At 36.6% G+C, this 20,870-nt stretch overlaps 1 protein-coding gene across 3 annotated transcripts in view; it reads right to left on the bottom strand.

Annotated features, from left to right (window-relative positions):
• Window positions 1-2,330, bottom strand: part of runx1t1 (RUNX1 partner transcriptional co-repressor 1) — a 56,852-nt gene extending 54,522 nt beyond the window's left edge. For all 3 annotated transcript variants that reach the window (XM_067424987.1, XM_067424986.1, XM_067424985.1), the window contains exon 1: window positions 1,878-2,330. In XM_067424987.1, the coding sequence (XP_067281088.1) occupies window positions 1,878-1,905 (28 nt within the window). In that variant the 5' untranslated portion in view covers window positions 1,906-2,330. The remainder of the gene's footprint in view (window positions 1-1,877) is intronic.
• Between the last annotated feature and the right edge of the window lie 18,540 nt (window positions 2,331-20,870).

Here is a 20,870-nt window from a genome sequence, read left to right on the forward strand (position 1 = left end):
AGACTGAACAAAATTAAGCATTGCTTGGTCATTGGTTGACGTAAATTGGTATTATCTAATTAAATACTTAATTTTAACAGCTGACAGCCTATTGGTTGATTGTAGTCCATTAAATACCTTTCTATCAAAGTTATCTGACATTATAGAGATGAATTTGTTCTGACAGTGTTCTGAGTTCTTGTCACATTTCATTACCATTTTCTAAACGATACTGAATAAACTGTAATGTGAAGTGTCTGAATAAACTTTGTTTTGACTGTATATATAGCAATACATATCAATAAAGAATAGCATGTCATCAAAAACCAGCAGAAACGATCCCTTTCAAAAAATACAATGAAAAATTGACTTGAGAATGTGTATGAGAATGTGAAGTCAATTGTAAAAATAAATAAATAGCCCTGATAAAAAAAAAAGCATACATCTTTGACATAAGCAACAAACAGAGAACGAGCATCTTTCGACAGAGAAAAGCATCTGCAAAATCCCTCTGGGTTTTCGTGTGTGTGTCTTAAATGCCCCTGAGAGCAATTTAAATAAAAATCTACTTTTTCATTTTATCTACTTCAGCCTTAAACTTCAGGAACTCAACTCTTCAGTCAAGAGAGAGCTTAAGCGCTGAGAGTGGACTATTCACATCATGATGGATTGAGAAGATGAGCTTGACAATTGTGACGGGAGAAGCTTTTAAAAAGCTGGCTCAGGCACAATTGATAAGCGCATCTTCTCAATTCACTGGGATGTCACAGTTGTCAATACAGCTTCTCAATCAACTGTGATGTCACAATTGCCAATGGATCTGTTCAATACATTTGATATCACAGTTGAAGACATTATCTTAATCTGATGTGATGTCACACTTGTCAAATGCATTTTAATACATTGCGACGTCACAAAGTAAACGGATCTTCTCAAATTATATCATTTTCGTTAAAACGCCTTCTCAATTGTGATGTCACAATTGTTCTATCACAATTAAACACATCAGTCTTTTAATCCACAGTGATGATATCCCAATTGTCAGACGCGTCTTCTCACACTTGGTTTATCAACATTGTGGTGTCATGTCTTGATTTGATCAAATTTGCAGCGCGTGAGAAGCTCGCGCACTGGCCAGCAACAATCCTCAAGCTTATTAGAGACGTTAGTGTGTTTATAGACGGAGGTGATATCGCATTCGGCCAACAGCTGACATGTCAGTTAATGTTTAACTGGTTGACTTCATAAATTACTACGAATATTATTAAATATCTGTCAGAAAAGAATATTCTTCTGAAAAAGACGAATAATAAATCTAAATCTGCATTAAAATAAAGACAAGCAAGGCTATATACGAGTGAAACTGAGCACGTGAGATTGTAGACAGCCTGTTAACTATATTCACAATATTACAATCTTCAGCGACAAATACAGTCTTTTTCCATCTCGCACCCTAGTTACGGAAAAAAAATTGATAACATTTTATTATGATATAAAATCCAGATGAAATCCATGCGCGCAAAATGAGAGAAAAACGCTTCGTATGATCGTTGATTATTTATTGTTTACGAATAGAGTCAAACCTTGTTAAACGTCATTTTTTGTTAAGATTTAAAGCAATAATAACGACAGTATAAGTGACCGTTTAACTTTTTTATGGGGAAATATGTATTGTTGGTGATATACGCTTTTCATTGTGAATAATATTAAGCCATGTGGGCAAAATGAGCGAGTTATAGGCTACTCTCCGAAATAAAAATAATTGTTTGTCATTAACCCAAATCCACATTAAAACATACAAATAAATGTAATAAACGTGTCTTAATTGCACAGACTATAGTAAGTATTCATCTGAGATCATGAGGGGGAAAAAAGATGAAGATAACTGCGCGACTTACACTGAAAAGAGGTAGAAATTCCCACCATGCGTAACGGCGTTGTGAGAGAAAAAAATAATTTCCTGTCCTCGACTCCGGTCGATATATTAGTGATGTTTCTCAGTCATAAACGTGTACTTCCAAGACGAAGAAGAAAATGTGTCCGTCAAACTCCAGTGCACAGCTCTACAAATGCTCCAGTGTGCTGAAGGGCAGTGAGCTCGAGGCTCGGATGAAGCTCAACCTGACAAGCGGATGATGCTGTTTGCTGTGTGTGTGCGTCTCGAGCGCAACTCATTTAGTGCAGCGTTTTCCTTCAACTGTCCGAGTGCATGAACACGAAACACACGAAAACGTTTGATTCTGGTGTTTGACAAGAGTCAGAAATTCTTCTAGAACAGCGAAGTAGTGATGAAAACGGTTTCTTCCGAAGAGCTTCTAACGCCCGCCCGGCTGCTTAGAGAAGCTGTGGTACTTTGCCTCTAGTCGGCGAGCTTCGGCGGGAAACCCAGGTGCAGAGTAGGCGGGGCTTTCTCTAGCGGTGGGCGGGACCTGATGCAACCGGCCTGGATATAAATATGTTAAGGTTTACAGGATAAACAGCATTTAGAGCGGGCGTATGGGATTATATGAGAAAGGGATGTGATAATAATGCATAAAGCTTGTTGTGGTCTCTCTGTCACACAGCTTGCGTTAACTTAAGGCAAACACTGGCCCATATAAGTCCTGTTTACACCTGGTACAAACATCTGTTAGGACAGCACTAAATACTACGGAAGCCATTTCCACTTCAGAGTATAGGCCTATATAAATGTAATTATGACAAAATTTAGGCTTAATGAATAAATAAAATCACACTGTGAGATAGTTCACCCAAAAATTCTGTCATCATCTGAACCTGAACACAAAAGAAGATATTTTGAAGAATGTTAGAAACCAAACCGTTGGGGGACCCCATTGACTTAGCATTTTTTCCCCCTATGAAGATCAGTGGGGTCCATTTACTAGTTACCGAAATTCTTCAAAATATAACATTTTGTGTTCAGCAGAAGAAAGAAATGTATACAGGTTTGGAACTTCATGGAAAGTAATTTATGGTGGAATTTTCATTTCATCCCTTGGTGTTGGAATGGTGTATATATATGGGTGTTTCTGCAACTACGGGCACTTTTAAGTCCCAGCAGTGAAATTTTAGATTTATGTTAAAATTTGTCATATAATGCTTTATAAATATATTCACAGTGCCATTACACACCTTGACAAAAAATATAATTACTGAGTAATGTGATTTAATATAATATTATGAAGCGTTTATAGCTCAAAACACCATTTTTGTTAGTGTCCCACACCTGTGGTCTCAATGTTGAGATACATAACATAAGCTAATTTAATTAAAATTTGATATTATTTCAAATGGACTTGTTTAATATACAGATTCATTTAAATCATCTTAAAATTCTTTGTATTATTTACTGATCATTTTTATGATTTTTTAAACTAAATGTGCCTGTCCCACACTTTTGAGTCCTTACCGCAACAATGAAAAAAAACTTTTATTATGAAATGTCATCAAACACAAACAAGTCTAGTTTTTATAGAAACAGAAATTATCACTTGAGCACATTGCTGACAGACTGGGCCACCACACTACCTCACTCAGAAGATGCCAAAAAAATAAGGTAAACATGATCTTTTCTGCTCTAGTATTTATTGTGCGTCCTTACCATTCAGCTTAATAACTGTGTATTTTGGACTACATTCAAAAAATAAATGTAAATTACTGTTGAATTATTGTATATTAAGATGCTAAGAGTCAAAACTAATGTAGTAGGCATTGCTAGCTGCAATTAGCTAAAATATTAGCAAAAATGTCATTACCGCAACATGTCTTTACCGCAGCAAATTTAGGTGTTGCGGTAAAGACCTTGTGTCGCGGTAGAGACAAATTCAAGGTTTACTTTACATTCTTTTTAAATTTAAATGACAGTATTAGTACTGAAATATATATATATATATATATATATATATATATATATATATATATATATATATATATATATATATATATATATATATATATATATATATATATATATATATATAGTAGGTACGGAAAGTATTTGTTATATTGCAGCCATTTGCTAAAATCATTTAAGTTCATTTTTTTCTCATTAATGTACACACAGCACCACATATTGACAGAAAAACACAGAATTGTTGACATTTTTGCAGATTTTTATAAAAATCTAAACTGAAATATCACATGGTCCTAAGTATTCAGAGACTTTGCTGTGACACTCATATATTTAACTCAGGTGCTGTCCATTTCTTCTGATCATCCTTGATCCACACCTTCATTTGAGTCCAGCTGTGTTTGATTATACTGATTGGACTTGATTAGGGAAGCCACACACCTGTCTATATAAGACCTTACAGCTCACAGTGCAGGTCAGAGCAAATGAGAATCATGAGGTCAAAGGAACTGCCTGAAGAGCTCAGAGACAGAATTGTGGCACGGCTCAGATCTGGCCAAGGTTACAAAAATATTTCTGCTCCACTTGGCACTGTGGCCTCCAGAATCCTTAAATGCAATACGTTTGGGATGAACAGAATCCTTCCTAGAGCTGGCCGTCTGGCCAAACTGAGCTATCGGGGAGAAAAGCCTTGGTGAGAGAGGTAAAGAAGAACCCAAAGATCACTGTGGCTGAGCTCCAGAGATGCAAAGCTGGGAGAAAGTTGTAAAAGTCAACCATCACTGCAGCCCTCCACCAGTCAGGGCTTTATGGCAGAGTGGCCCGACGGAAGACTCTCCTCAGTGCAAGGCACATGAAAGTTTGCATGGAGTTTGCTAAAAAAACACCTAAAGGACTCCAAGATGGTGAGAAATAATGATTCTCTGGTCTGATGAGACCAAGATAGAACTTTTTGGCCTTAATTCTAAGCGGTATGTGTGGAGAAAAATATCACCAGCATGGTGGTGGCAGCATCATGCTGTGGGGTGTTTTTCAGCTGCAGGGACAGGACGACTGGTCGCAATCGAGGGAAAGATGAATGCGCCCAAGTACAGGGATATCCTGGACGAAAACCTTCTCCAGATTGCTCAAGATCACAGACTGGGCCGAAGGTTCACCTTCCAACAAGACAATGACAACCCTTAAAATGTTCTTGAATGGCCCAGCCAAAGCCCTGACTTAAACCCAATTGAGCATCTCTGAAGAGACCTGAAAATGGCTGTCCACCAACATTTACCATTCAACCTGACAGAACTGGAGAGGATCTGCAGGAGGAATGGCAGAGGATCCCCAAATCTAGGTGTGAACAACTTTCCCAAAAAGACTCATGGCTGTATTAGATCAAAAGGGTGCTTCTACTAAATACTGAGGAAAGGGTCTGAATACTGAGGACCATGTGATATTTCAGTTTTTCTTTTTTAATAAATCTGCAAAAATTTCAACAATTCTGTGTTTTTCTGACATTATGGGGTGCTGTGTGTACATTAATGAGAAAAAATGTTGTGGTGAGATGTTGTTAGTGCTATGGGTTTGTGTTATTTTATTACTAAGGTTTGTGCAGCATCAACTTTAGGAGACAATGTTTTTAGCACTTAACTATCCATTAATTTTTGTTTGTTTGTCCCAAAAAAAAAAAAAAAAAAAATAGTGTACCGTGCTAATTAATTGAGATTTCTTACAGCTCTTACAGGTTGTTGGCCTTGTTTGTTTCGTTGATTCTATTGCTCTCCCCTTTTTTGTAAGTCGCTTTGGATAAAAGCGTCTGCTAAATGATTAAATGTAAATGTTTTTAAAGTAGTTAAAAGAGTTAATTAAAAGAGTTATTTAGTAGCATTTTTGCAGTATCTTGCATGCAATACCTGTTTCTTTTACTGTTGTTCTTTAGCCTGTTTTTGATTTCGTGGCACTTTAACAGTGTCCTTACCGACACAAGATGTCATTACTGCAGCACTGCTCTTTTTCTATTTTTTACACATTTTCATTTGCAAAAAAAATATTTTAACACTTAAGCTGACATGATTTACACATTCAAATTGCAAAATCTGTTACAAAAAAAAATAAATGTTAAATTTTGTGCGTATGGAGACAATTGACATCTAAGGTTACTGTAAATTTTTTACATGGCATAGAAAAAAACATGAAATTCCCTATTTTGTATATTATCATTTTTATATCAGTATTTACAAAACTGTGTAAAATTTGAAAAAGCTATTTAAATATGATATTTTTTTTTAGAAACAAATAAAGGAAAATGTATGAAATGAACGTTATTGTAACGTTGCGGTAAGGACACTTTTTAAGAAGATGACCCCAAAAACATAAAAAATAAACATGTTCCAGATTAAAATCTTAACGACTACATTACATTTTGTGTACATTGTTATGTGTATTACAGACCATGATGGTTAAAATGTAAATTCAAAAAGGTTGATTTTTTAAAAATTGGGATAGTCAAAAGTGCCCGTAGTTGCAGAAACACCCATATATATATATATATATATATATATATATATATATATATATATATATATATATATATATATATATATATATATATATATCCAAAGTAAAAAACGATGTTGTGTTGGATTTGCAAGCTATAAACTCTAAGATGATGTATTTATTGAGCATGTGAGATTGTAGACGGAGCCCATTGACCATATCTCAATATCTCAAAAAGAGAACGATTTTATAGTGAATTTTTTATAGGAATTTTTTTAAAAGAAAACTGCAATTATTAATTTTTTACTAAGCTTACAAAAAGTAGATTTAAATGGAGCTATACACGTGATATCAGACATACTGTAAAGTATACATTTTGTACACCAATACATTTTTAATACTGTTGCTGTTTCACAATCTGAATAGAAACAGAGACAGTAACAACAATGGATAGATACTCATAGCTTTAGTTTAAATGAGTACACAGACATTAATTGTTCATAAATGTTGTAGAGAAATACATTGAACAATGAAACTTTCTAATGTGCATGTGAAAACTCTCCGCATTTGTGCAAACTATCAAATGCATTATAAATGAAAGCCACTTGACTATGTGCAAACGGTATTTGTAAAATTTAATTAAATAAAAAAGACACAAAAAAAAAAAGACCAAAAAAAAGAGACAAAATTCTTTAGGCTTAAATAATAAATGGCAATGTTCTTCATTACAGGTACTCCTCCAGTGACAAATCAAAACAAAAGTGTTCAAAGGAGACATGGAAACACATTGTAAACGCCAATGTTTCTCATCTGACCACTTCTGATTGGATCACCCGAGATCAGGTATAAACAGGGCCATGAATATCCCCAACGTTCCCCTAAACCAAGCCAAAAAACAAAACAAAAAACCACACAAAAAAAACAAAGATGGATTTGTAGTCAATCAATATGAGTTTTTCAATGACCCCTTCTTCAACTTTTACATTTGGTCCCCCCTCAATCTGGAATATTTGGTTACATCCTTGGGCAAACACTTCTCCGACCATCTGGACTTCATCTCGGCCCGCCGAGCCAGGAAAAGCAGAAGCGCCATTTACAGCCCGATGATAACAACCTCTTTCACACAGACGCCGTTCATGAAGTTAATGCGTCGCAGACTCTCTCTCAAATCTTGCTTTTAACCCCAACTCGACCCATACGTTGTATGCTTCAAGTGAGATGTGTATATTCTATGGGGCTTATTTTACAGTAAGGTTCTGCAGTAAGATTATGAAATCATTTTGGCAGCTACCATCAACTTGGCCACAGCCCAAAATGTGATGTCTTGTACTCATGTTAACAATGTTCTCCTCTTGTTTCAGTTGCTCAATTGAGGATTTATTTGTGTAATTGCATAGAATGAGCTTGATTCTGGGTATTTATTTTCTCATTTTGAGTCGTTACGGTTTCTCAGAGATGATGAAAAGTCTGGAATTCTGACAAGGCTTCTCTCACCGGAGTTCGTGATGTGCAGGTTTGAGCCTTTGTTCCTCTCAGACAAAGACAACTCGGTGAGATGCCTCTCAATTTGGGAGCCTGCGAGCCGCCGGCTGAATGAAACGTGTTTGTGTCAGATCAGCACAAACAGACCCGACCCTCTGTTATCACAAGGACTCAATCCGATCTTTTTTGTGCACAGCGTGCGTTAGAGAAAAGCTTCTTGTGGCAATCACAGGGCAACATCTTGACACCGGAGGCAAAAGGATGGTGGTTTAGGAAACCTGCAGGGGCACGAGCGGGTGTCGTGTCCACTGATAACAGAACAAGAGACCAGGAAACACACAGTGCTGTTTTTGCCGCTGCACTGATAAAAACAACTTGTAAGATTTACTTGATAAAATCTTTGTAACAATTTGCACTCAGTTTTTCTAAGTAAAATTTACTGCTGCGATATCAAGTACAACTTACTTGCCAATATCAAGTAAAATGTACTTAACTATAAATGTAACATTTGCAAAGACATTAAGTAAATGTTACTTAATTATATTTAACTTAGCATGTTGTATTTATTAAAGGTAATCAAGTAAATTTTATAAATCTGTATTATTTACTCTTATGAAGTAATTAAGTAGATTTTATAATGTTTGTCCATTTGACATTTTGAATTACTTAGTTGAATTAATTTATATTAATCACTATTATTATGTAAATGTTGCTATTTTAAACCAAATAAATGTAATAATTTTCTCTGCATCAAATACAATTATCACAAATCACACATAAATACAATAAAGTTGAACAGTTTATTATGTCAAAATTTACAATTAACCATTAAATCAGTAATGTTCACATCAACTGATTAAGTAGTTAAGGTACATTCATTATAATTTACAATAACTGTAGAATTAACCATGTATGGTTCAACTAAACATCAGCAGCCAACAGTGGCATAACTAACATTAAAGGGTTAGTTCAGCCAAATATGAAATGAATCACATTTGAGTCCAAAAATAACAAAAACTACGACTTTATTCAGCATTGTCTTCTCTTCCGTGTTTGTGTTCAATCCTCAAATAAAGATTCAAACGGTGAAGAGAAGCCAATGCTGAATAAAGTCGTAGTTTTTGTTATTTTTGGACCCAAATGTATTTTGGATGCTTCAAGAGACTCTAATTAACCCACTGATGTCTCATATGGACTACTTTGATGATGTTTTTATTCCCTTTCTGTACATGGACAGTATAGTGTGCATACACTTGCATATGCTCTCGGATTAAATATCTTAAACTGTGTGTGAAGATGAACGGAGGTCTTACGTGTGTGGAGCGACATTAGGGAGAGGAGTTAATGACAGACATTTCATTTTTGACTGAACTGAACTAACTTAACCCTTTAATGACAAGCACATGCATAGTCCAGCTGAAACAGAATGGTCACTTTTCCTTAATGCTCATTCATCGACTGGATCCTCTCGATCAGCTCCATGGATGACCATATTAAGGATATGTTCAGCAGCAACACTGCGACTGTCCTCCTGCATACAGTTTGTAAGAAAGAAAGAACACAATTCCATTTAAGAAATAGAATTAATGTCTTTTGTTCAGTGTGTTTATGGTTTATTTGTGGCACTGGGTGGGGATTGGGGTATGTTATAGGGTTTTGTACAAGGGAAGATCTGTACAGTCTATCCTGTATTTTGTACTGAAATGTAATATTAAAACCCAATAAATATAATGTAAAAAAAAGAAGAAAAAAAAGAAATAGAATTACATTTATAACATTACATTTTATTTTCATTAAAAAGGTGACCGGACCTTCATGTCGTTAGCTCACTAAAATAGAATTGCTGACATTCATGCACTTGTTGCTAACGTTATACATCAATGCTTATTTGGTATCAGAGTTCACCTGCCATACAAACTTTCCTTCTTTAGTGCAGAGTGCAGACTAACTTATGCTTTGATAAAATGATTGCTGTGAAATTTTCAGTGGATATAAAAACAACTTAGACACTTTAAAAAAATGCTAACATTAGCTAGAGGACACACACACAAGCAGCCAGCACTTAATCACGGCCAGCTAACATTACATTATTTTGAAGTTAACCAGACAGGGTGACTTTTTCTACAAGAACGTGGCTAACTACATTTAATCCCCTCTATCTTTGACTAAACACCAGTCTCAACTTTATAGAAGTGGATAATGCTTTAGCTTTAGCTACCGCTTTTAGCTATTGTGATTAAAACTCACTTTTAGTCAATTTTAAACCGTAACGTATATGCAATAATCAAACCATCAAAACGAAGTACATCGTTATCACAAATCTAAAATAGAAAGGTCAGAACTTACCGAGAATAAGTCAGCCATGTAAAAGCGACATCCCAAACCGACCGTCTCTGCCACTGAACCGGGATCTTTTTGAGCAACAACAAAAATGGGCGGGCAGATTCACTTTGCTTTTCAGATTAAAATTTACTTAGTATTTTTAGGTGAATGTGCTGTGACTATAAAACATTAAATACTATTTGTAAATATATGGTAAAATGTACTCTTTCTTCTCAGTTAATTTATTACATTAATAAATTGTGTAAATTTTACATAAGATATATAGTTCCAACTTTATCTTGATTTTACAATGTATAAATTACATGAATTAATGTAATAGATTTTACAATACCACAGAGTCATTTTTTTCAGTGTGGGGTTCCTGAAAGTTAGCCGCCCTGGGCGACGGGCCGCACACACACAGGATACCTCGCCTCTGCTGAGGGAAAAACATGCTGGGTCTGACACACACAAACGGCCTCACAGACTTCCTGCATTTCCCCACCTACCGGTCAGCCACCTGTGGCATGCATGCGAACATGTTGAATCAAGCCACTGTCTGGGAGCTCTAACACAACAGTAAAACATATGCTAATGGTGTGTGTTGACATTTATATTTACTAATCAATATAGCAGACACTATTAAGAAGGAAGTAACTTGTATAAAAAAGTTTTCATTTTTTTTGATGAATGTAGCGAGAAAATACTCCTACTAAAGCACCTACTTGAGAAAAAAATAAAAACACCTCAGTTTTATTCAGATGCCTGAAGTGAGCCAAATCTGTAAACTGGTGCAATTGTTGTCATTGATATGGGCGACTCAAGAATAACCAGGGACTCACCGCACCTCACAAAATGTTTTAGTCTACACACCTCTAGGTGAGTTGTATATACCAAAAATCAAAACAGGAACAAGATTTAAAAGAGGATTTTTCAATGCCTAATGAACAATACAAATCAGTACACTGTAAAAAAAAATGCAGGCCTCTCCAACTGAACATTTTCTAGTGACTGGTCACATCTAAATTTTTCAGTTGGCCAAATTGAATTTCTGTGATTTGATAAATTCACAGAAAATCAATTTGGCCAAAAAAAAAAAAAAAAAAAAAACAGTGTACAGGAGCCATCTTAATATAAGAAGTCATATGGTTATATCGATCACATGATAAAAACACATGACAAACCAAACCAAGATATGCTGCATTCACACATGGGCGTCGGAACCATTGTGTGTGGGTGGGACAAGACCCACCCACTTTTTAAGAACAATGAATTGGACCCACTCACTTTTTATCGTCTCTAATTCAGCACATGTCTGTTTACCTTGACTACCAATTAACCGAGAAACTTATTAAGAAACGTATTATTAAACACATGTTAACGCTTTTCTAATATGTTCTCTTTTTTTATTGAAAATAAATTTTCCGATCTGATATGTGATGGATCTTTTCCGATCTGATATGCGAGAGTGGCTAAAGCCGGATTCAAACCTATGTTCGAAATGTGTCAAAACTTAGCCACGGTAAATAATTTAGTGATTTCTTTGATTTTGTCTGGCCCAATAAATCGTTTAGTAAACGGCACTTTTTCTGTCTAGACATGGAGGACGGAGCATAAAAAACATGCAACTTGTTCATTATCATTATCTGTGAAACTGTTGATTATGGCAGTTAAATGAATATAGCCTTTTTATTAGACTATTGGTATTGACTGGTTTGAGGTCTTTTTGGTATAGGAAAGGGATATGGCCTAAAACGCACCATAATGCAGGAAATCACATCTATGAAATCATTTTTTTTCTGGGGGAGAACCCCAAGACCCCCCGCAAAACAATTTCCCCACCTATCATATTTTGCCTTAGCCGCTACTGACCCACCCACTTTTTATTTGCTTCCAACGCCCATGCATTCACGCCATGTGACGTTCTAGTTATTCACATCCTTTGATTGAGAATTATGTGTTTCAAGGTAATATAATCAAAGCCTAAGTGAATCTGCAGCTTCAGGTGGTACAGTAGATCCATAGTACAGGTAGGAGCTCTTTTTTTTCATTGTTGCACTTTGAGATTCTTTGGAATGAAAAGTGCGTTATAAATAAAATCTAGAATTAGTATTTATTATTATGTACAAATAAAATTTAAGCGAACCTAAAATTATTAGTATTTATAATTTTTAATAAAAAAAATGATATATTTATTTTATATATTTATATATTTATATATTTAAAAAAAAATATATATATATACATATATGTATACATATATGTATACATATATATATATATGTATATATATATATATATATATATATATATATATATATATATATATATATATATATATATATATATATATATATATATATATATATATATATATATATGTATATATATATGTACATATATGTATATATATATATATTTTTTTTTTCTAAATAGGCACCCTCTTAGTCTTAAATAAAATCTAGAATTATTATTTATTATTATGTACAAATGAAATTTTATGAGGACATAAAATTATTAGTATTTATAATTTTTATTTTAAAAAAGTATATATTTTTTATATACATACATACATACATACATACACACACACACACACACACATATATATATATATATATATATATATAAATATATAAATTATAAATGTAGGCACCCTCTTAGTCAAAATAACCCTCACCCTCAACACCCTCTTAGAGCACAAAACAAAATAACAGAATAAAAGCGGAGTGATGAAATATTGGATTTTTAAAACGTTTAAAACTCCAGAGTGCCTCATGCAGTTTAATCCTCCATTGGAGTTGCTATTATCCTTAATGGAAAATAATGTCAATATCAACAGAAAGTGCACACTTTACAGTTGTGTCCTATTTTCGCTCATTTAAAGTTTGCACTGCACTGTCCAATGTCTTGCATAGCAAATGAAATGTATTATTGATAAGGATGCACAAGTTAACTCTACGGCCAAAAAACTGTTTCTGCAAAAGTCATGACTTCATTCGAGATTTTTCTTGCAAAGAGACAGTGCAGGCTCACGGTTCACTTGGCATATTATTGAATTCAAATTCCGTCTGGCAGCTCCCTTTTCCTGAGAGTGAAGGGGAGAATCTAAGTGGGAAGAAATTGACAAGCGCTTCTACCTCTGCGATAATGTAATTAGCAGGTCGTTCTCCAGAGCTTCACCTAATTCTCCAACCAAGTTCTTGTCAGAAGGCTGAATATTACCGGATGATGTTTCACACCTTCCATTTTCTCCACAAATCACACTTGCCTTTACATTTACTTCATTGTTTAAAAAGAGAAGGGAAAAAAAAAATCTCTCAGACAATTCCTCAGATAAATCAACCAACAGGCCTCTCTTTGTGTAAATGAAAATATGGAGGGAAGCAATACAGTACAGTCCTGCTCTTGGGTCTCTCGTAAGGCATATCAGTCCAAAGTGGCAGATATATAAGTCTCTCAATGCTGAAGTTTGGGGATCTGGGGGCGTCCTCGGTTGCTGGGATCTGTACAGTTCTTTTTGAAGTGCACACATGTGAAAAACACATCTTAGTGCCTTCAACCAACTCAGCTCCCATCGGCAATAAAAGTTGACAGACAAGATATATGAAGTGTAACGTTGCCCTGCCTGTCAGTCACAGATGTATAAACACACACACTCAGCACACAGTCTTTCTGAACCCCGCTCCTTGAAATACGTCCCAGTCGTTGTGCCATGAGAATGAAAGACAGTGTATTGATTTGCCCAGACCTGCCTTGTTTCAACAACTGGAAGTGCTCTCAGTCAAATGGATTTCCCACACATCAGGAGAAGCTCGTCTGTGAAGCAGACAAATTAGGAAGCCAGAAAGAGGAAGCATTAACACAATCTGGCATACAGTACATATGAGGACACCCCTTACACACACATTTGAAACATTAGATAAACATGATTTATGTAGCTAAGGCCTGCTTTTGGAATAGTGTTTGTTTGCATCGGGAGAAGACATCAACATACAAGAATCACCTCAGTGAAATGGGATATTAACAAATATGTTTTTAACCAGGGAGTATTCTGAGCTTGTGTTTACAGGCTTGGCCTACCTTGATTCACATAAACTAAATGAAGCAAAATGTTATGAGGTTCTCAACAGAGACACATATATGTATATACAATAAATCTTGTATATTGCAAATATTTTATATAAAATATAACCAATATTTTATACAAATATATAACCAATGTTTTACCACTTTTTGAAGGGGCTTAAAAGTGTGATATGTACTAACACATATCCCTGTTTTCTGTCATTAATGCCCTTGTCCTTCTGCTTTGTTTGATTGGTTTGCATCCAGTGTGCCCGTAACCCAAAATGGAAAAATGGCAAAGGATAGCTTTCTCCGGGTATTATAGACATCCATGATTCTAAAGGCTCCATGGGTCTGAATCTTAGTCTGGTATTGCCAGTCACTGTGCTAAGAAAGTGTCTGCTAAGAACATAAATGGTAATTTAATATAAGTCTTTAGGCGGAACTTGCTATGCACAGTAGCCTCTGGAACAAATGAGCTCTGCAGACGATTTATGTGCAGAGAACATCTGACCCTCAAACTGACTGCTCGAGTCTAGAGACTTCCCACACGCTGCAATTAATGGAATAGTTCACCCAAAACTGAAAATACTGTCATTATTAATTAATCCTTGCGTGGTTCCAAGCACGTTGGACTTTCTTAACTCCCATGGAACTCTAAAGGTGAATTTTTGAAGAATAGCCACTCTTGGCCACTCAATGTAATGAAAGTAAACGAGTGCTGGGGCTGTCAAACATCAAAAAGCACCATAAAACTATCATTAAAGTATCCTAAAAAGTAGCCAAATGAATCACACACTATAGTCCAAATGTTCTGAAGTCATACGATAGTTTTGTGTGAAGAAAAGACTAAATGTCATTATTCTCTGATATTTTTTCAGGCTGTTAACTGTTGAATCTGAACTATTGAGTCAGAGAACAAATCATTCAGACTGATTAAACCTTCAAAAAAAAAATTGGTGTTATTTTTATTTCCATTATATTATACAGTAAAGTGTAGCCAGGATATTCATCAAAAGTGAACCATGGAAGAAAGTCCTTTATGTTTGGGTCAACATGAGGGTGAGAACATTTTTGGGTAAACTATCTCTTTAAACCTGCCATAGTATACTTTTCCACTGGTAGATAGGAGAAACAGAGAAGAAGAGAAAACAGACCTTCTTTTTTTTTGGAAGGAGAGAGCCGTCTCTGGCTGAGGAAAAGAGAAGAGAAAAGTAAAGGAGAGCCCAACTGCAGAGGAGTGACACTGCCAAAGGTAGGCCTGATTGGCAGCATCACTTCTCACCATTCATCACACAGGAACTCCAGACTTCCCAAATCCTTCAGCAGATGGAGCGGCCACTCGGTTTAAACACCTGATATGAAGCCATCCGTCATGCTGTAATGCGGCAGTTGGGTCTGCAGCTGGGCCCCCGATACGGTGCGGCATGGCTCTGCCGGGCTTGGAAAGTAGCCTGAGTGCACCCGTGATGGACTAGAGCCAGGCAGGCTGTACCGCACCACGCTCTCCCCTGATAGCATTCACAGCCCTCCACTGGACCATGGAACAGGTGGATATGAGAGAGAGAGAGAGAGAGAGAGAGAGAGAGAGAGAGAGAGAGAGAGAGAGAGAGAGAGAGAGAGAGAGAGAGAGAGAGAGAGCGAGAGAGAGAGCGAGAGAGCGAGAGAGAGAGAGAGAGCGAGAGAGAGAGCGAGAGAGAGAGAGAGAGAGAGAGAGAGAGAGAGAGAGAGAGAGAGAGAGAGAGGGAGTGACTTGAAGCGTAGTGGAGTGAGGGCAAGGTTGAAGCAGAGCAGAGGATAGAAAAATGCACACAGCTTCCTGTGTTGAATACCAATGATTTGAGAACCCAAGAGCTGTACACCAACTCTACACTGATAAATAATCATTACTGTCCTTTAGTCAAGAACAGAATTTTTTAAAACTTTTTCATCAAAATAAACCAGGTGCAGATGCTCTGTTCGTAAACGTAGTTTGCCGCCTACTAAGGCAGCCTTTTTAGGCAAAATAAAAGCTGTTCCAAAAGATAACTTAATTATGCAGCGGCCCTTCTCAAAAATTAGCATATTGTGATAAAGTTCTTTTTTTTCCCATAATATAATGATAAAAATTAAACTTCCATATATTTTAGATTCATTACACACCAACTGAAATATTTCAGGTCTTTTATTGTTTTAATACTGATGATTTTGGCATACAGCTCCTGAAAACCCAAAAATCTCAAAAAATTAGCATATTTCATCCGACCAATAAAATAAAAGCGTTTTTAATTCAAAAAAAGTCAACCTTCAAATAATTATGTTCAGTTATGCACTCAATACTTGGTCGGGAATCCTTTTGCAGAAATGACTGCTTCAATGCGGCGTGGCATGGAGGCGATACTTCGATAGCGGCCTTAAGCTCATCCAGAGTGTTGGGTCTTGCCTCTCTCCACTTTCTCTTCACAATATCCCACAGATTCTCTATGGGGTTCAGGTCAGAAGAGTTGGCAGGCCAATTGAGCACAGTAATACCATGGTCAGTAAACCATTTACCAGTGGTTTTGGCACTGTGAGCAGGTGCCAGGTCGTGCTAAAAAACGAAATCTTCATCTCCATAAAGCTTTTCAACCGATGGAAGCATGAAGTGCTCCAAAATCTGATAGCTAGCTGCATTGACCCTGCCCTTGATAAAACACAGTGGACCAACACCAGCAGCTGACATGGCACCCCAGATCATCACTGACTGTGGGTACTTGACACTGGACTCATTTATACTATATAGAACATACTTTTTTAACAAAGTAAGTTCAAATTCAAGGGCCCTATTTTACTGACCTGAGCGCGTGGTTTGAAGTGCATGGTGCAGGTGCACATAGGGCATTTCCGAATACACTGAAAATGGTCAGCGTGGTTTAAAAGGGTTGTACCTAGTACCTAGTCATGGGAGTGTCTTGGGTGTAACGTGAAAGAAACCAATCTCATCTCCCATTCCCTTTAAAAGCCAGTTGCACTTGCACTGTGTCGGATTCGCTATTTACATGATGGAATTTGCGAGCGGGAAGACTAAACACTTCTCCAGAAAAGGATTCCATTTATTTTTAAGATTTAAATTTGTTTGTGTGCTGCTGCCCTGTGTGAAAGGCGGGATGCTGCCCCAAAAAGGCGGGATGTGGGCATAACTCTGGTGACGCAATGACTGTAGACGGCAGATAAATGACTATCCACTGGTCACTCAAAGTAACCAAGCCCTTAATTATGCAGAACTTTATGGCTTTATATAATGTAAACGAATGAGTTAAAAAAAATTCACCCCCCTCACAGCTGTCATGGCGGTCAAAATTAGCCGTATAGACCAAAACCACAATTTGTACCAGGCTGTAAACATGTTTTTTTCCTGCTGTAAAGTTGGGAATTTTAACATGGGGCTCAATAAGATTCTGCTCCCTTCTGGAACCTGTCCCTAGTGGTCAGTTGACGAATTGCAGTTTACATTACTTCCGTATTGGCTTCAAGAGATCACGGGAGGTTGCGTCTTGGCTTAAACTAACAAAAAAACACTTGTGTTGCGCCTGGCGCCGCATTGTGCCAAGTGCATGATAGGGCCACAAATGTAGTACCTACTGAGGCAGGATCCGCCAATTATGTATACAGCGATTGTTTTATAGAATTTTAAAGAAATTCAGTTAGCTTAGCAACATGCTAATATCAAACTCTTAAAATCAACTGCAAGTCGAGTTCACCGCAGTGCTCTCAAACTCTCACCCAAGATGTTCTGTGATGGTTAGTATGCTCCCTGACAGCTCCCTGGCAGCTGACTATGTTGGCAGCGAGTCAACTTTTTGGAACAGAGCTAAGAAAGTCTCTTTCTGTCTCTCTCACACACAGACACCAGACACACACATAAGGATTGTACAGAGGATCTCTCATTAGCTGGAGCTCTGCTGTAGGCTTTGTGGAAGCCTCGAGTCTGAGGGCTAATTTGTCAACAAAAACAATTAGGGGGAATGATCCGTTACACTGGTTTTAATGAGTACAGTCAGGTCACAACACTAGAAGTGACAATGGAAAGGTCATCACAGCACCACTCAGATGCCCACCCACCCACACACACACACACACCCACACCCACCCCACAGACTGTGCCGAATGAGTTGCTTATGAAAACTGCAATTGTTCAATACTTAAACACAGCATGAACAGGGATGCCTAAGAGTTCGCATTCGTAAAGACACCATTTCAGCTTTGCATTCAGCTATTAAAAAGAGTCAACGGCGCTATCTGTAGTTTTTCATCACTGCGTTCACAAACATTTTATGTGAGAGCTTTGTTTATTTCTATGACCTTGGCGATGCCTTAGTGGATATCTAATAGAGAAAGTGGTTGCTGTAGCTATGGTAACCATGACTACCATTTGTGGAGGATTCTAACTTTTGTTTGATTTGAATGGGAATGTCTTTACCCAGTTAAGCTTGGCATTGCTTCACGTATTCTGAGAGCAACAATGTCTACAAATCAAATGAGTGTCTTAACTACAGTTAATTAAAAACTCCAATTAAAAGCATGTGTATTCATACATGCACGGTAACCTTTTTGAAAAATGTGAATTGTTTCGAATAATAGTATGTTTGATCAGCTTTGGTCTGCTTCTTTGAAAACAATATCATTAGCGTTTTAATCTATTACTGACGCACGAATGCTAACAAACTCGTCCGAGCACATAACATCAAAGTGCCAATTGAAGTTGATCAATACTGCATTAATTACAGCATCTGGCAAATTGGGTTCAGCCTGGGTAATTGTACTGGCTTTTAATAAATAAATAAAAAATAATGTTACCATTAAAAGCTCATTTTGCTCTCAGAAATGAGGACACTTTCCAAAGCTATGTGTTCCTCCCTGTCCTTGTCCCTCCATTATCTGATTTCAGGCTTTAACTATGTAGAAAATATCTTTTTTTTGTCACGGATCATTGCTTAACCTTTACAAATGCTTCATCTGCACCCCATCACAGACCTTTGTCGTCTGTCTGCTGTCTGATGGAGGAAATGGCTCACATTTGTGGACTCTCTACCTTCCCCCCACTTGTATGAAATGCATTTGAAAGCAGGTGAAAAAGAGGGCAGATGGACTGCAGGGAAGATAGTGTATGCTTCTAAAAAAAATCTGTATACGAATATTACGTTGACCCACTACATTTGTCCTAATGCTCAGTATATTTAATTGCAGTCCATCTCAACCTGACGGCCAATTTCCAGTGAAACAGAAATAAATTATTGCATATTTCTTGACTTTTCCTAAAGTTAAAGGGATAGTTCAACCAAAAATGAAAATTCTGTCATCATTTACTCACCCTCATGTTGTTCCAAACCTGTATGAGTTTCTTTCTTCTGCTGAACACAAAAGAAGATATTTTGAAGAATGTTTGTAACCAAGCAGATAGAACAACCATTCACTACACACTTCATTTTTAGGTGAACTATCGCTTTAACTTCCGTTAAGGCCCATCGATTTGCTTCAGAAGGCTTTTATTAACTCCTGTAGTGGGTTTACTGGATTGCTTTTATAATGGATGGATGCACTTTTTTGATCTTCAAATTTTTGGTTGCCATTATAATGCAGGACATATCTGAATAAAACTTGATTATGTTAGTCTGAAAGAAGAATGTCAAATACACCTAGGATGGCCTGAGGGTGAGTAAATCATTTCTGTGTGAAATATCCTTTTAACGTAAATTGTTGTTTATTTTATTATAATTTTTTTTTAAAAAAACTTGATTTCTATCATGACAACTCTCAGGAGAGTTTAGTATGGTGACATGAGACATGCTACTGTCAACTTGTATTGCTGCTTCACAAATTGCATAATAGGATCTTTACAGATGAAGCTGTGGAAGATGGAGGATTTCAGAGGAACTTTGAAAGCGTGCTGCAAACTGCTACAGCAAACACTGACCAACTATTTAAATGTTGAACAGCAAGCTCATTGGCTGCAGATGCAACAGGAATCAGCTTGTGCCTTGTAGTTAACAATATAATTGTCAGCAGGTTGCATTAAAGGGGTACTTCATCCAAAAATGAAACTTTCTGACCCCCATAGACAGCAACGTACAAAAAATAGTACACTGTATATGACTACAGTGGTTCAACTTTAATTTTATGAAGCAATAAGAATATTTTTGTGTACTCAAAACAAATGACTTTATTCAACAACACTTAAAAAAAAAAAAAAAATTCTCCAATTGAAAATTTTCTGGTGACTGATCACATCTAAATTTTTCAGTTGGCCGAATTTAAATTCTGTGAACTGTGAATTCAATGAAATTCAATTCAGCTACCTGAAAAATGTAGATGTGATCAGTCACCAGAAATTTTTCAGTTGGAGACCTGATTTTTTACAGTGAATATATTCTCCTCCGTGTCAGTCTCTGAGGCTGTTTATTTGACGCAGGAGCCAGCCAGTACTAAGCAGGCTTTCTTTCTTTTTTACCCAGAAGCGCTGCTCTGTTGTTATAATGTGAGTAGTGTCTTTACTACCTTTCTGGGCCTTGAAAGTGGCAATTACGTTGGGGGCGGGTCAGAAAGCTCTAGGATTTAATTCAAAAATATCTCTTCGGAACGACACTAGGTGAGTAATTAATGACAGAATTTTCATTTTGGGGTAAACCAACCCTTTAAGGACCCATCAGCCTGTGCCATTTATATACTTCTG

The sequence above is a fragment of the Pseudorasbora parva genome, chromosome 19 (assembly GCF_024679245.1).
Source record: "Pseudorasbora parva isolate DD20220531a chromosome 19, ASM2467924v1, whole genome shotgun sequence".
NCBI lineage: Eukaryota > Metazoa > Chordata > Actinopteri > Cypriniformes > Gobionidae > Pseudorasbora > Pseudorasbora parva.